The sequence below is a fragment of the Columba livia genome, chromosome 1 (assembly GCF_036013475.1).
Source record: "Columba livia isolate bColLiv1 breed racing homer chromosome 1, bColLiv1.pat.W.v2, whole genome shotgun sequence".
Lineage (NCBI taxonomy): Eukaryota > Metazoa > Chordata > Aves > Columbiformes > Columbidae > Columba > Columba livia.
The window spans coordinates 159,814,296-159,832,055 of NC_088602.1; the positions used below are offsets into that span (position 1 = coordinate 159,814,296).

General features: G+C 39.1%; 1 protein-coding gene across 10 annotated transcripts in view; it reads right to left on the reverse strand.

Moving 5' to 3' along the window:
* The window catches only part of PPP1R12A (protein phosphatase 1 regulatory subunit 12A), a 117,613-nt gene that overhangs the window by 59,883 nt on the left and 39,970 nt on the right, over positions 1-17,760 (reverse strand). For 9 of the 10 annotated variants that reach the window (XM_065041238.1, XM_065041235.1, XM_065041301.1 and 6 more), the window contains exon 2: positions 13,755-13,885. The exons of the other annotated variant lie outside the window; for it this stretch is intronic. In XM_065041238.1, coding sequence (XP_064897310.1) covers positions 13,755-13,885 — 131 coding nt within the window. The remainder of the gene's footprint in view (positions 1-13,754; positions 13,886-17,760) is intronic. 10 annotated transcript variants of the gene reach the window in all.

Consider the following 17,760-nt stretch of genomic DNA (forward strand, 5'->3'; position numbering starts at 1 on the left):
TTCACAGTATCTGGAAACAAGTCATTAGGGATATAATTAACTTTAAGTACTTGAAGGTCACCAGAAAGATGGTAAGCACAAGACAGGGCAGAGAAGTGGCCGCTGAATTGATCCAGTTAATTAAAAATTGCTTACTGAGGTCTTTGGAGTTTCACTAGTGAAAACAAGAGGCCTCTTCAGACTAGTCTGAAGGCTGGATAGCAGCCTCTAACTCCCAAAATGTGAGGAGAGGGACCCTCCGAAAAGATATCTCACTGAAGAGAGGTTCAACAATCTAGTATATACATTCAAAATAAACACATTTAGTGTGGCCTTCCAGGGAAACATGGCTTAATTGCTAGTGGGGGCACCAACCAACAGCACAAGCGGTCTCTTAACTAATAAGCAATTTCAGCTAAACCCAGCTGTTTTTTCAAAAATCCATACATGGTGGAATTAATTCCGTGAGTGTTTTAGCTGAATGATAACAGGAGCTGAAGACAGAAAAAGTGTCCCTGTGTTCAGGTACCTGTGCAAGTTATCACAGTATCACAGTATGTTTGGGATTGGAAGGGACCTCAAAAGATCATCTAGTCCAATCCCCCTGCTGGAGCAGGAATGCCTAGGTGAGGTCACACAGGAACATGTCCAGGAGGGTTTTGAATGTCTCCAGAGAAGGAGACTCCACAACCCCCCCGGGCAGCCTGTTCCAGTGCTCTGTCACCCTCACTGAGAAGAAGTTTTTTCTCAAATTTAAGCGGAACCTCTTGTGTTCCAGCTTGATCCCATTACCCCTTGTCCTATCATTGTTTGCCACCGAGAAGAGCCTGGCTCCATCCTCATGGCACTCACCCTTTATATATTTATAAACATTAATGAGGTCCCCCCTTAGTCTCCTCTTCTCCAAACTAAAGAGACCCAGCTCCCTCAGCCTTTCTTCATAAAGGAGGTGCTCCACTCCCTTAATCATCTTCGTTGCCCTACGCTGGAACCTCGGTCTTTGGCTAAGATCAAGTGTAGATCAAGTGTGTAGTATCATTTGAAGAAACATTAAATGAAAACCAAATTCAGCTTGGGTTTGTTTTTTAACTGAAGCAAAAAGAATATTTAAAAGCTAGGCAAGCAAAGCTAAACCTATCTGCATACACAATATATCAAGAGATAAAGTCACAGCTTGTATGTGATGCTTGAATTTTTAAGGCATACTTCTCAACGATGTTAAAGACGGTGAAGAAAAGGCTTAGCCTTTCTCTTTTAAATCTTAAATAATACAATAATATACAAATAATAATGCAAATTATACAAACTTGAAGCAAATACAATAGCATTAGAATAACATTGTGCTAAATTCTGTTGTGGCACACAGTATGCATATGCCCTGTGTCAGCAGGCAAGTTTCAAGGAAACCGTAGAGTCAGTTTAATATGAGTGAACAGCCAGTACCCAGCCAGCCCTCAAATTCTCTCTCATGGACACTCACACTGTCACACTCACTTTCAAACACGTTATTTGAAACCCATATAAATGTAATGACAAAAAGTCACAGAACATGCTCAGCACTGGTGAGGCTGCACCTCAAATCTCGTGTTCAGTTTTGGGCCCCTCATCATAAGAAAGGCATTGAGGTGTTGGAAAGAGTGCAGAGAAGGGCAACAAAGCTGGTGAGGGGTCTGGAGCACAAGTCTGATGAGGAGCAGCTGAGGGAACTGGGGCTGTTTAGCCTGGAGAAAAGGAGGCTGAGGGGAGACCTGATCGCTGTCTACAGCTACCTGAAAGGAGGTTGTAGCATGGAGGGTGTTGGTCTCTTCTCCCAAGTAACAAATGATAGGACAAGAGCAAACTGACTCAAGTTGTGCCAGGAAAGGTTCAGATTGGATATCAGGAAAAATTTCTCCACTGAAAGAGTCAGGCATTGGAACAGGCTGCCCGGGGAAGTGGTGGAGTCACCATCCCTGCTGTGCAGATGTGGTTCTTAGGGACATGGTTTAGAGGTGGACTTGGCAGTGACAGGTTAATGGTTGCACTTGATGATCTTAAAGGTCTTTTTCAACCAAAATGATTCTATGATTTTTTTGAAATATGTATTGTAACCCTCGTAAGCATATGGTGGAGAGGGTTAAAATGTTTGCCACACGGGGCAGGTGGCCAGCAAGTGTCACAAGGCACAGAGGAGCCCTGCTTGCCTGGGCACGACACCATGCTCCACACAACGCAGGATCTCCTTGCCATCTTTAGTGTCAACATACCAATAATTTCACTTGTCCCCTTTCATTGCAGCTGAGATATTCCTGCAGTCATCTTTTCTCCCGAATCTGTGATTTACAGAGGAAAATGAAGGCTCCACATTTAATACTGGAGCCCAAACTGTGCAGTTTTAATTGGGCCAAGAATACTTTCTCCTGCATAATTTTGAGACCAATGTAGAAGAAATCAAATGACTTGAAAAACAATTAAGTCAAACTCATAGGGATGTCTTATTCAGGCACTCTGCAAAACACCATCCCACGCCGTCAGTCACTGCTGTGCCTCAACCTTCTGCCTCTAAACATCTAGAATTTAATACAGACTGACATAAGAAGGCAGGCTTCTGTGATGGCATTTAAATTAAAATCAAATCATGATAAAACTCAGGCACTTTTAAGGTTATGTTTCTTTGCAAATTCCAGAAGATTCTCACTCACATCTCTCTCTCTCGGAAAAGAAATGCTACAGCACTTTCAAAATAGGAACGCTCCCTCCTATGAGCAGTATGATCAGCCAGCAGCCACACAAAACACCAAGTCAAATACGGTCCACTAGGCTTATTTGGTAAAACTGGATAATTATTTCCCATGAAATACATCAGTGATGATTTTAAGACAGCTGATATCAACAAGAAATCTGAGGTGAATTCAGGATTTCCTCTGGCAGAACACAAGAGCTGAGAACTTCAGATAGCTAGAGACATTGAAAAAAAAATAAAAGGCTAAAAAAATAGTTGATAAACAAATGGTCAAAAGATTTTAAGCAAATGGGAAGTGACATTTCTTTTTAATTTTCACGAGTCTGATCCCGATTCCAGCATACATGTTTTTCTAAATTAGGGACCAGTTTGAAAATACTTTTTTATTTCCTTCAATATGCAGGAGCTCCTCCAGATAGTAGGAAATTCAGCTTCTGATTCTCCCTTGTGAACCTGTTACGAAAGGCATCTTGGACAGACACACATCTTTGCTTCAAAATCGTCAAATACTCTCAACTACCAAAGTAACATGCCACAGAGGTGAGACAAAATTTTCCCCCTACGCAAACAGCACTTTCTATGAATTCTAAATACTGTGCCTATATGAAAAACATATTTATCTTTACGAAGCCAACACTCCACAGTGTATCATCGTACCACTGAGCTCTGCATATAGTTGGCTGTCCCCAGCCTGCACTGCAACTTGCACGCCCAAGGAAGTCCAGTAACTAGAATCACAGCTGTTTTCCTTCTTAGTTTGCTTAGCATAGAAGAAACAGCGTAGATAACAGTATCTGGTTAGTCTTAGCCCTCCTGTGTACAGAGAAACCTCTGAAACAAGCCAGAAATAAGATCCAGAAATATTTGTATGTAGGCAGCCACCTAAACATTAATGGCGCAAAGATGGAACAGGAAAAATTCCTATTTGGAGCATATAAAAAGCAACTAAGCCTTTATATTTTACCATATCCATACAGAGGAAAGACATATGAGAGGTGGCAGAGTAATGTTTAGGTGTAAGTAAACAGTGACTGAGAAGAGGAAAGCGGGAAACATGAAGAACACTATATAGGGAAACATACACTATATTCTATTTAGCAAAAAATAATAGGGGGAAGAGAAAAAACCCCAGAGATCTGGAGCCTGGTAATGTCAGGATGAAAAGGACGGACGGACGGAAGGAAGGAAAGAAAACAAAATGTATTTTTAAAGTGCATACCAAATATTAATTCTACTATGCACTTTGTGAACAAGTATTTCTCTCTTTTACTTTGAAGTCTTTGAAAAATTAAGAAACAAATACTTTTTATGCTAGCTAGCAAATATATGCTGATTTTCAAGGTCAGGCATATGAGGTTTTATAGCAAATACTGTTGAAATTCATACAATTTCCTAAACAAAACAAAGCTAAAAAAAAAAAAAATCCCCAAAGAATTCATCAAGTTTTAAGGTACCAGACCAACATATTTTTAAGTCCAACATTCTCAAAAAGTATCACAAATTTCAAAACATTATGAAGTCCAAAAATGAAAATACATGTTATTATTCAACCACAGACAACACTTTTTTTTTTCCCCTAGAGACTGCTTTTATCTAAATCTGATTATCCTTCTTGTACCCTACAGTCCAAAAGTGAAGGTTGAGTTTGAAAAATATCTTGTTGCAGCTGCAGAGGTACACATGGTATAAAAAGCAACTCCAGCTCACGATGCTCCCTGTGCTCAGGATGCTTTCCTACAGCAATCCTCCAAGCATTTGTGGTGATTTACAGAAGTGTCACCACGGTGAATACTTGGGATTGAGTTAAAAAGAAGAGGTAACAACAGCACGGAAGCAGAAAAGGAGGAGGACAAAGAAAAACCATGCTGCTGCCTACCTTCCTCAGCTGACTCCTCACCAAAAAGAGCTGGTCACAGTACCAGCTCCCCACCCCTCCTGCCTTGTGCCAAGAGCAGCACTGCTAGAGTTGCCTACAGTTGTACCACAAATTCTGATTTTTTTAACTGCTGCTTTCTATTTCAGTGGAAGTTTTGAGGCTGGACCTAACTTAACAACTTTATTTTCCTCCAACAGCTGTGTGTTGGCACTTACATCAGAAAAATTTAAACGAGGATCACTTCTTTTACTGTCTTTAAACAGATACTAGCATAGATATAATCACTGCATCACAGAACTTGTTTGTAATTATATTATGCAATAATAGAGTGACCAAATATCTCTATGAAGCAACACTGCTATCACAGTGCAGCTTTTTGCATCATGCAGTAGGACTGAACTATGCCTGACCCCTCACTAGGTACCAGCAATCTGCAATTCATAGCAGTTGTTTATCTGTCCAGTCCACTCTGAACTTCCTTGAAAATACATTTCTTCCAAAAGAAACTCTTACTTTTTATTCAAATTTGATAAGCAGTACCTCATCTGTAATCAAGAGGTTTAAAGTAATTCCTTTTTAATACTTTTTTTTTCTGTCGTAGCTCCTGTTAATTAAAAAAAAATAATAATATTTTTGTGTCTTAGTATCTAAATTGCATCCAAATAACTCACTGTCATCAAGGCACAGCAGCCGTAGGTCACTAGAGATACCACACTATTTACAGAGACTTCAGAAGAATTCAAGCAGCTTTTACACTGCCCCAGTCATGGATAAGACTAGAAAAATACAGATTAGGATAACTTGCACTGAAATGACGTAGTTTGGGATATCCAACAAAAGAGACAGCTGTAAGAAAGGATAAGTAGGCCATAAGTTGTTTTAGTGTCATTAGAAAACTTAATATGTGGCAGAATAGGGTCAAACTCACAATAGAGAAAAAAGCTCAAAGAAAATAAAAACTGAAATGCACAAAGGTGACAACCTACATCAAACTCATGTTTTCTCCTAAAAAACGACACTCAAAACCAGCTTTATTGTGAATATTTTTTTTAAAAATCAGATAACTGAATAAATACTATATTCAGTATCTAATGGCACTAATAATTCCATAGATCTCACTGTCTAAGAAGAAACCATCACTTCCTCTCTCTAAAACAGCAATTTTGAACTAGTTGTTGAGGCCTTCACAAGTGCCAGGATGCCATACTTAGCAAGCACTTGCTCAACTCAAGATGTGGTGGCTCATGTATCTAGAGCTGCCCTCACATGTTCCTGTCATACCCAGAGAACGGGAGTCAACTGGTAGCAACAGGCAGTTCCAAGCCATCATCCCGATATGTTACGGTTCTCAGGAGTCTGCCCAAGCTCTGGGGGCTTCCATATATACCATTCTTTGTATGTCTTCTTCTCCATACATATCACTCTTCTGTATGTCTTATTCTCCACATGTATCACTCAGATGCTCTACACTTAACTTCAGAATTCTTAAATTAATTTTTCTCAGGATACCAGTAAAATCAATGCTCTGTGATAAACAATTATGATCCTTCCTAAGCACACTGCTTCTCAAAGCAGGATGTGTTTTTTTTTTCAAATATGAGCTGCACTTTTAAATTATTTTTCAGCCAAAAACGAGAGTGCTCTGAGCTTTACGCTTTTCATTAGATCCAATGAACTCCTAAAGCATATTCAGAAAAAAAAAAAGACACTTTCCACTAAATTATATCCCTGAAGAAGATCTCTCTGAACTTGCAGGTCTAATAGTTTTACCTTCAAAAGCACAGAAACACAATATACTTACTAACAAATATTTAGGGTCATAAGTGGAGTTGTACACAATTGGAAGGAGGCAGCTACAGAGCACACCCTGTGCATCCTGGAGTGAGCAGCTCTTCTGGACTCCCTCCTCAGTTGAACAAACAGGTATCAAACCAGTTAGGTCCTATAATTCCCTCTAACCCATCAACCATATCTTACTGTGCATTTCTGCCAGCTGGTTTTTATCCAAACAGCAGATCACAGCTACACAGCAGAAAAGATTAAACTCTACCACATAATGACATTAATTTAAAAAGGGAATTTCACCATCAACCTAAACAACTTAATTAGTGTTTCATTATTTTTAGGACACACATACATGCAACAAAACATGTTGAAAACAGCAGACTGCCCCAGTATGTCTTCATAAAAGAAAATGCCAACTGATAGGAGCACACTGATCTTCTCCAAGTTTCTCCATTCCTTTCTCTAATGGAATTTAGCTTTATCCTTCCAGGTATCCAATAGAAGTTTGGAGGACAGACTTCTATGTTGCTGTCAAAGAACAAGCATCGCACTTTGATTTGGGGACAAGGGTGGGAAGAGACTACTATACTAGCATGTTTTCTTTCCCATTAACTTTTTTCCCAATCTGTTCTTCCGGAAAGAAACATGGCAGGAAACAGAGGTGAACTAACTGTAACAATTTTCCAAAGCCTGCAGTGAGCTTTTCACAGCTCTCATCTTTACCAGTGTCAACTTGTAAGACATTAGTCATTCTTCTAGAAGAGCTGTTCTTTGGCTGGGAATAACCTTTTTTTTCCTGCTTTTATTTTGCCCTTTAGCTTATTTTATAATATATCCTTGTGAAGTCCGCTTCTTATTTCCTGAGTGGGTTGTACCGAGTTTCATCTTTGGTCCTTTTTCCTTTTAATTCTACTCCTCCAGTTAACATTTCCTTGTGTCATTTAAAATGACATCTTGAATTCTGACAAAAACACTCTATCACCTTGCAGCACATCTATCAGACCAAACCCCCCAACAGCTTGCATAATCGATTTGCACGTAGTTTACATCAGACCGCCAACTTCACCTTGTCGTTCAAAAATACAAACTTCTGATTATCCATTTTGGAACGTATCACTAATAACATCACGTCACACTCAGTTAACACCGTAACTAGGAACAAAGCTAAAGGAGACAGGAGCTATCCCTGACATTTTTATCAGTCTGCTTTGCCTAAATAACGTCTTGCTCCTCTAGGATTATAATGGCTTACGGTTAAAAGAGCTTAGATTAAAAACACTCCAATAAGTAATGGCTGCAGATGATCAGCTTAGTAAAACGTAGAGAAAAATGGATTAGAGACAACTGCTTCGAAACATACTTTGTGGCACCACTACCCTCAGATGTTGTGGAAGAACCAGCTGGTTCAGGCGCATGAGGTGGGAGATGAAGGAGAGGACCGCACCTCAGCACAGGCAGCTCTCCACAGCCAGCCTTCTGACCAGAGGCACAAGCTATGTCTAAAAAGCAGCCCCAACTTCTTTTTTATACCCTCACATCTATGCCAACTGCTTCTCGCTGATCCAAGAGAGAATAAACCCTCCAACCCCTCCAAGGCTCATGTTACACTAACAGTTCCCACATTGTTGTGTGATCATTAGATAATGCAAGAGAGGGGGTAAGAACCTGTGGAGGAGAGAAAACCAAGGAATCAAGGGAATGACTGCCTGTTTCTGCAGTAGTCTCAAGTTAGATCCCATGAAGCATGTTGTGAAACTGCGCTGAATTCCCTTCAGCAGCTGTTGCCAGATGCGCACTGATCCCTTCTTTCTACCAAGCGCAGGACTTGCTGCCACCCAGCACACACCGCAAGCCCCACAAGGCAATCAGAGCTGTAAGCAAACCACCTATCACTGAACATCTATGTATTCAACTACAGGTATGCAGACCTCTCATTCCGTACACCAGACAATGATCACTCATTTAGTCTTAACAGACTGTTACTAAAATAGAGAGATCCTGGGACAGTGACTTGCTGAGGTTTCAGCAAACTAGTTTGGCTGGGTTCACTTTCACGTGTCTGGCATCTGGAAAAACAGATGGGCGTCAGCAGCAAGGCAGTGGGGACACACGAGCCCATAAAGTCTTTTAAATATTAGGGGAAGGAGGGCATACAACATAGGAAACTTTGGGCAGGAAGGAAAGAGGATGAGCTGGGTTTTAGAGCAGTGGAGTTGGTCAAGGTGCTGTTCTCTTCCCAAATGAACTGAGTGAGGAGGCTCTGAACTTCTGAAGTTATTCTCCTCCTAACTGCAATCATATGCCTTTAAAATCTGTAAAATAAGGAAGATGTATTTAGAAACTGTGCCAAGTCTTAGGGTCTGTATGTATAATTATGAGTATCAAACGTGCCTCCCAAACAGGAAAGCAACCATACTGAATTAGATCAAACATCCACTTAACATCTAGCCTGTCTCCAAAAGTGGCACATCATCAAAGAGAATAAAAATGGGGCAAATACATGCTACTCCTCCTGTAATAGCTTTCCATTCTCTAATTATTTTCCTGGATTTTCTGAACCAGATCCCATCTGTATGTATATATTCTGCATTTGTATTTTTTCCACCCTCACTGGATTTCTCATCCCCTGAACCTGTGAGAAATTTTAGTATCTACAGCAACATTTGCCAAACTGTTATTCCGATGTAGTACCTACCACATGAACGTATAAAACCCCTATTCTCCCCCTCAGGAGACACCTCCCTCTCCCTCTTGTATATTTTTTTGGTAGAAAAGTGTAACTGTCACTGACTTCTATGCTATTTTTGAAAAATGTTCTCCTTGCATTAGCTGGAAGATGCACCGTCTTTCATTCCAGGGAAAATGAAAAAGCATTTGTATTTAAGTAATAAAACTGTATTGAAGCATCTAAATACTTGCAAACAAGCTTCAAAATACATCAACTACGCACTCACAACTAGGCATGGTACAAAATCCACAAGAAAATACATTACTTACAAACTTTAATTCTTGATCAGAAAATAAATTTCTAGCATTTCAGGTTTATTTTACATTAATTTGGTACAATACAAAGCAGAGAGAAATAAAAAAGTAAGCATTTTAAAATCCTGTTCTTAAATGCCACCTTGCACTATTTTTCCTCCTCTACTAGATTCTTTCATTCTAAAAAGGAATTTGTTTATTCCCTTATATTGAAATAATACACAAGATTTTAGACTGTAGATCTATCAAATAAAAAATGCATTACGTACACCTGAATAGTCTTGTAAGAGTTTTACAAAGGTAAATTTAAGGGTCCTATCTATTAAATACCACCTTAAAGAATGCACACAAAATTTCTGTCGAAGTCCTCCTGCATTAAAGCTTGTTTCCACATAACTACAATTTTTCAAAGCATTTGATGCTGACTTTTTAATTCATACTAACGTATTGGAGAAACAAAGGCTCCTTTGTGTAAAGCTTTCTGTATAAGAAGAAAAAAGGAGAACAAGAGAAAAAGAGAACATGCTATACAAAATCTACCTGTTTTGGCAATTTTCAAGAATTTTAATTTAAATCATGTTCATGTTACAATTACTTGTAAGCTAATTCACATGATCATAAACTAGATGAACACTGACTTAAGTAGGCAATTCTAAAATTAAACTATTCAAAGAATTTCCAATAAGCTGAAGCTCTCCCAGGATTTAAACATCTCAGAAACAAGAAGATCAGTTGCCCTCCATGGCAGAGTTTTTGCTTCTACAGCACAACTCTCCATCTGCAACCATCTGACACTCTAATTCCCACTAAGCTAAGTTTCTTTGCTGTATTTAGCTTGAAGTGGGCTTCTACAACACTAACATTTCTTAAACTGGAGGATGCATTTTTTACAGGAGATGCGATTAACATTCACAAGAAGGTGGTTTTTCCAAAGGCACAGAAAACTAAAATGGGACAGGAGCTACTGCTGGGAGAGGATGCCATAGGACCGGTTAACACAGCGCAGGATGACAGGGACAAGGAATACAGCGGCGGTGAGAGGCCCACTGGCCAGACAGCGCAGTTAGAGAAAGCAAAATAAAAACCCCAATGAGTGGGGCCATGCCACAAATTCATTTGGCCAATTAACACGGGATCAGCACCAAAACATAGCTGAAGTGGTGGCTTCTGGAGATATCAAGAGTGTTTTATGAGAAGCTCCTACCACCTACATATCATCCTGTGCTTCTCCCTGATCTTGGGTGCACTCAGGAACATCTGAGGAGTTGCAGGTGCTACTTAAGAAGAACATGTACATTATAGAGCAAGAGAGAGAGAGAATGCGGTGTTCAGTGAAAGCACAGCGACATGGCAAGGATCCTGCATTCACCGCATAGGCATCATTCCATATTAACCCAGAGTGACTCCCAGCCATTCTCATTTACTGTACATAATAGGAAATGGGTGTTAGTAGCAAATGGATGGAACACATAGAAAGAACAGCTGAACTGTGAGACTGCTTGTGTACTGATTCCATTATAAAAGCAATCTGAACAGAAACCTTTCTCAGTCTATAACAAAGTACATTAATCACTTCAAATATAATTCTATGGAAGTCAAATGAGCATCAGGAGAAGGAAAACTATGACAAAGATTATACTACAGAGGGTTTTTATTTCCCAGTTTGGAAGCAGAACCAAGGTTTCACATCCTATTAACAGATCTACAAACTCCAACGCAGCCCATCTCAGTTGTATTTCATACACTACCCCTAGTTATAAATCATGCAAGAGTTATCAACTCAACATTAACAGAACTTCTGCTTTCTTTCCCCCTCTTTTAAGCCTAGAAAGTGATGTACACACAAACATGAAGAATGGTGGCGTTGAAAGGTGAACATAGTCAACACACAGGTGACATACGTAGTGTTACAAAGTCCCTAAATTACACTCTAAATATAGAAATGCATTCATAACTGAAAACATCAATTTCCGAGCTCTGTCATAATTTTAGATTTTGAGACAAGAAAATCTGAAATAACGAAAGTATGCTATTATGCCACATTTTTCTTATGAATTGTAATAATATAAGCATTGTAAACAAAATCAATATATTAACTACTTTTGCATATTTGGAGGATTTTACAGACTGTGCCATTTCAAGAGAAATAGATTCTAGCTATTTACATCTGAAGGAAGCCCTAAGAAGACTTAAGATGGCAGCAGAGGAAGCAGGAATAGAGAGTGCTGAGGCTCCAATTTCAGCAGCTCTACAAAGCCGTGCAACAGGCAGTTAGTTCTCTGCGAGGAGGAGAAAGGGAAGCGTAAGTCAGACTCACTCCAGCCCTTCATTATCAAAGTTAGGAAACACCAGAAACAATTCCCTAACTCTCCTCTCTCTCGCACCTTGCAAGAAAATAGGAAATGAACAGATGATGTTCGGTACAAAAATGCTAGTCCATATCATATGTGACAGAAAGATGACAAGCTATCGGCTGTCATCTTTTCAGAACTATACATATAAGCTTCATCATTTCCCAAATTAAAAGCTCCCTTCTTTGAACCAGAAAATGTAGTGCTAGAAAGAAAACGTATCAGATTCACCCACAGACACCCACGAACACACATTCTCACGCTTCTCAAGAAGGATGCATCCTCGCTTAAGCAGATGCTGGACCCATCGCGTACTATTGCCAAATAAAAACCAAATTTCTAACCTCTGTCAATTTATTGTATCATCCTTCCGTCCCTCTCCAGTTTTGTCTCAGGTGCAAATGCTGCTGTCAGTTTTGCAAATTACTTGAAGCTGAGCTCCTGGAGCAGCAGTGTGAAGAAAATCTAAACTCTATGGGCCTCATCAGTTATAAATATTGCTCCATTCAGGTCAGGTTATCCTTCTCAGCTGCATGTGGAAATTTGTTTCCACATCTTATCTTCAAAACTCCTTGCACCACTCTTCCAACAAATTAGATGTCCCACATCCCACATGATTATCCTCCAGTCATCTCATTTCTTTAGAGAAAATATACAGACAGGTCCTGTTCCAGTCTGAGAGATTACAGACTTCAGCAACATTAGAGATTTCAGATACTCAAGTCAATAGTGAAAAACTGTACTGTGGACAAGGGACATTGCTCCTTCTTCCCTGAACATCTGCCTACATTACGCTGCAAGGCCAAACAACATTTATTCAGCTTTTTCCTATTGCGGAAAAAGGCAGGTGTGTTACCTCCACTAAACTGAAGAAAGGCTTACGTTATCTCAGTTTGTAGGGAAATTCTTGTCACAGAATAGCCAACAAGTAAACACTTCCAGTGTGCATGCAAGGGAGATTACAGCATCAAATATCTGCATAGTGTAGAAAGGCAGATTACAGAAGTTAGTGGTCAGTATCCCAGTTAAAAGAAGGATAAACAAAGCACTTTACTGTATGAACATCCCCCCTCCCCCCAAAAAAAAAAAGAATGTTCCCAGTGAAAACAATATACAAACATCTCCAGAATTTTTCCTTTCCCTTAAGATTCAAGCAAATGTCTCAAACTTACAGAACACCATTAAGTGATCCCCTAAACTTACAATTTCCATGTTTCTCCACTGCAATTAGTACAGTAACATAATTATGTGATAAAATACTACTTTATATTTTATCCAAGTCTTACACTGGATCAGACACCACACTGAGTTTAGCAGAATTAATGGAGTCTGTGTTTACCCAAAGGATCTTTAGAAAGACACTATAACCTTCTTCACTGCAAGAATAGAGTGCTGAACATATGTCACACATTTTTTCAAATCAATCATTACTTCAGGTTAAAAGGGACAACCTCTTGAAAATCTTGATTTTAGCATATCTTCAGTGGCCCTCAACGGGCTTCGAGAATAACAACAAAACCGCTCCTGGAATTTAGTACTGAGTAAGCTTTAACTAATACCATAACAGGCATCTAACTTGAACTGTAAGATTTTGCTCCACAGCTAAAATAATTAGCAAAAGTCACCACTTTATACCACACCTGAAAAACAAGTTTCAAGACTGCAAATCCAATTGAAATATTAATCTCCTACACATAAACTTAACCTGGGGTAAGGTTTCAGACTACTAATAAAGTGTAAATTTGAACTTTCTCCCCATGCCTCTCCCATAACAACCTTTCGACAGAAGAAAATACTTTTAAAATAATCATCTTACAGACACAAACAGTCTTAAGTGTTTATCTCTTACAGCTACCTAAGATACAATGTAAGAAAGCTAGAAAGAGAAAATGCGGTGCACAAATAGACACACAGCACACTTCACAACCAACATACAATATAAAAGCATTCTCTCTCATAACACATCCCAGAGGCAACTAAAAGACAATTTATGAATGCCATCTGCTTCTAGTGTATTAGCAAAATACATGTATTTCAAAAATAGAGGAAAAAGCCTTACTCTGCTATATCAAGATATCCACAGGAAGCAGCTGCATGTAGAGGTATCCAGCCTTCATTATCTGGTTGATTAATATTTGCTCCATTTTCCACCAGAAATTTCACCATATCTACGTTATCATCTATACAAGCCTATAAAGAAAGAAAGATTTAAGAAATAAGTTCATATTACAGCTGTTCTACAACACTGTACATCTTTACACAACATCTTCAGGATAAAAAGTTCAGTATTTTCAGATTTGATGAGGGAGGAGGGTTTATTTGTTGGGATTTGACAGCAATACAGGAAGAATTTGAGAGAAAAGCAGCAGGTGTAATAGATATGAAACCAAATCCTTAAATAAACAAATTCAAACAGAGTGTAACAAAACCAACAAATGTCATTTCCTGAGGTGGACTTGTTCAGGTCTTCTGAGAAGCCATTTATTACCCCCACCGCAACCTTGTTGTCCAGTACAAAGTGGTTCCCTTTATCAAGCCCCCAGGCCCTCGCTCCACCCCAGGCCCAGCTTAGTCACTTGAGTGGATATTAGAATTGAATAAGCAGCTACGCCATGAAGTAGAATTGTTGTGACCAAGAGATGGGAAGCAGTTTGGAAAACAATAGCATAACCTGGTTTTAATTACAATGCAGAGATTAAGCAGTATGGAAGGGGATGTATTTCAGCACCCCCCTGCTGTCTTCTACTGCAGCATATTCTATACCACCATACATCTTTTAACAGTCTATTAATCACTGCTGTTTATAAACTTACTTGAGTATCAATTTGGCAAATCGCAAAGATATTATCATGTGTGCACAACCCTTAATTACCAAGCAAACAGTGTTGCCCAGACGCAGGACTACTGCTGCTCTCCAGATCTCCATCTCGACTGGCTCCTATTTTGCCTTTCTTCTCTGTGTTTGACTATTTTTCTCACAGGGTGCTCTCAGGGAGGTTTCTTGCCAACTTCCATACTGCTGCCCTTAAAAGGGCAGAGCAACAGAGAGAAAAGTCCCTCTGCATTTCAGGACAGCAAGGGCTCAAAACAGCCAGACCCCACAAGACTGGTATTAATTTTTTAGCTTAATAAATCAACAATACTACATAACCAGAAGGCTGAAACGAGAACTTTTACTGCTGGGCTCCAAAACCCTTCTGAAGAATTATGCCTCTAGCTAAGTGCAATTAAGGTATAAATATTACTTTTCAGAATATTCTACTGCAATAAAGACTGAACATTATATACTTTATTACGGCAAAAAACCTCAGACGTCCTTATTGTGCCTTCCAAGATGAATCCCGAAGCTTTCTTCCATTCTGCAGTGCTGAGGCAACAGTTGCACCATGAGGAGGATGTGTTGCTGCCCCGTTTAACCAGCCAAACAAAACCAGCAAGAAGTTATCCCTCTTTGACCCCATCTGCTTTAGTTAGGTACAAACTTAAAGCCTTGTTTAGAATTTAACACAGAATTGTTTTAACGATGACTCTCATCTGGCCCTGGTCACCCCTAAACTTCCAGCTAGACTGCAACTGGCCTGTAGTATAGTGTTCGTATTATTTGTTTTTAAATTAAAAACAAAAACATTATTGAGTCAAAACATCCATAAACCTTCCTGGCTTTTCAGGTAGTCTTGAAAACTGCCTCCCTAAAGGATTTTTGAATTATCTTTTTAGCCATGCCCATCCCTAAAAATCAGCAATTATTTTAACAAAATAATTGATCAACAGACTCAAAAAATAGAGTACAAACTCCTCATAGATACTGTCTTCAATTTCTTCCACTTCAGTGTACAACGCTTATATGCTAGTAAAAAGCTCTGAAACAAAATAAATGCTTCTCTTTGCAAGGCATTTTGTTGTTTAAATCAGAAGGAACTAAATGCAAGACATCATGCCTCAGACAAGGAGGAAAACAAATTCAAGAAACACATATGTTTACACTTAACAGAAACATTAACCTAGCCATATTCCACACGTGCCATCTATCCATTTTTTTCTGGATATACAATTTGCCTAACCATTGATATCCTATGTATAGCATAATATTCATCAATTTATTCTAAGAAAATAAATCTATATCAGAAAACTTTGAAATTGCCTAAGTATTTTTAAACAGAGGTCTTTTAATATCACATTTCAATGTGTTGCATACTGGTATATCTTAAAATTTCATAAAATTCATAATCTGTGAAAGAAAGGATATCTTAAAATTGATTAGCACTATTAAAAAAAATGCCCGACCATCTGATTGTGACAGAACACAACAAAGAACAATCTTTGCCTGCTTTTCAAGTATACATAAGAAAAACTGGCAAGACATACTCATAAAAATACTGTTGCTAAGTGAATCAAAAGCTTACATATGCAGCACATTAAAAGACATATGACTAAGTGTCTAAAAATATTTGACCAAATTTGGGCAGTTTATTGTGCCATACATGGCAAGAACCAGGAGAACCCAAATACACTTCTCAAGTATTATCAGAGGTTGCACATTAATGACAAGCAAAGATAAACAATCTGTGAGATTATATATATTAGGATAATAGAAAAGTAACTATTAAGATAGCAAAAGAATTCACTTGCATATGCAAATAGGAGAATACTGGCATTACTAGTGATCATATTTGTGATGTCTAAATGTTCCTTATAACTGATTATACAATCTGAACAACTGTTCTAACAATTTTATTATAGGACAACAGGAGCCACAGAAGCTGAAGTTGAGGAAATGGAAGACAGTTGTGTAATTTAAAAAATATGACCTTCAAGATTCCTTAAACAAAGTTTATTTTAAAATAAGCCTTGTACGTGAAATATTTTACAGAAAACTCACTGTGGTCTCCAAGAAGGTTATTACCCATCTTAAAGTGAAGAAAAGTAAATGCAATGGATCCTATGGCTGAAGAACACATATATAATACATCCGTGTCCCCTTTTCCCTTTGACAGCACCACAGGCAGGTGTTGGAGGGATCCTATCACTCTCAGCAATTTCCATATGAAAGACACCTCTGACTATCAGCAGGTACCTTAAGTCAGAAAGCCAAGAAACAAATGTTATAAAAGAATTTTTATCTAAATGTTTTTTCCATTTCTATTCCAACTGTCATTGCGCTATCATCACAGTCACTTCTAAAAGCAGTATTTATCAAGTGTCAGAAGTGCCTCTGTTGTTAAAGACTGACATCTCAACCCCAAAAGGAAAGCTAGTCAGAATAGCATGATAAACTTACAGCCTCTGAAATCTCAGCCCTTCTAGACCTCAGCTCAAACGTATTACAAAGGAAAAAGCAACGTACATGTAAAGACATAAATAACAAGAGTTCCACTGATGTTACAGTGACTCAAAAAGATAAAATTCCCGTGACTACATCTGTCCCACTCTCTGCACAGGGGGGAGACAGCCACAGGCTTTCCTCTTCCAGGCCTGCTACCATCTTTCTAGGACTAATTTGGGTTCTTGGCATTCACCTCCCCATCCTCAGTCTCTTCCTTCTCGGTCCTTAGTTCCCACCTAGAGCTTCAGTTCCCGCTTTGTGAAACAACAGGTTGTCCCAAAGCTCTTTCTGAGCACTTGCTAACATCTGCAGACCACAGACACCAGCCAGCTCCTGGGGTGAGCAGAAGAGCAGGGGAGCTCATGCTCAAGCTTCCCTTCATCCCACACACTGGTTCTGCTTCTCAACCCCACTCCCAGGCCCCACAAACTGGTAGAAAGGCAGCATTTCTGCAAGAGGCGCACTCCTTACCCTGCCACATTTAATGGAAGTTGGCCAGCGGGCCCCAAACAGAACAACAGCTGGACAGTGCAATCATACAAACCTCGTTTCCTCCAAGAACTAATTTAGAAACTAGGCTAATTAGTCACAAAGGAAGCAAAACAAAGAGAAGTTGATAATGCAAAGTCTGGTTACCTTTTCTGATAAGAACAGAGGAAGGAAGCATATTAAGGCCCAGGAAAGAAAACCACTTTCTATTTGCACAACAACCTGAAACTTGGACTCCAAAGACCAGCACAGA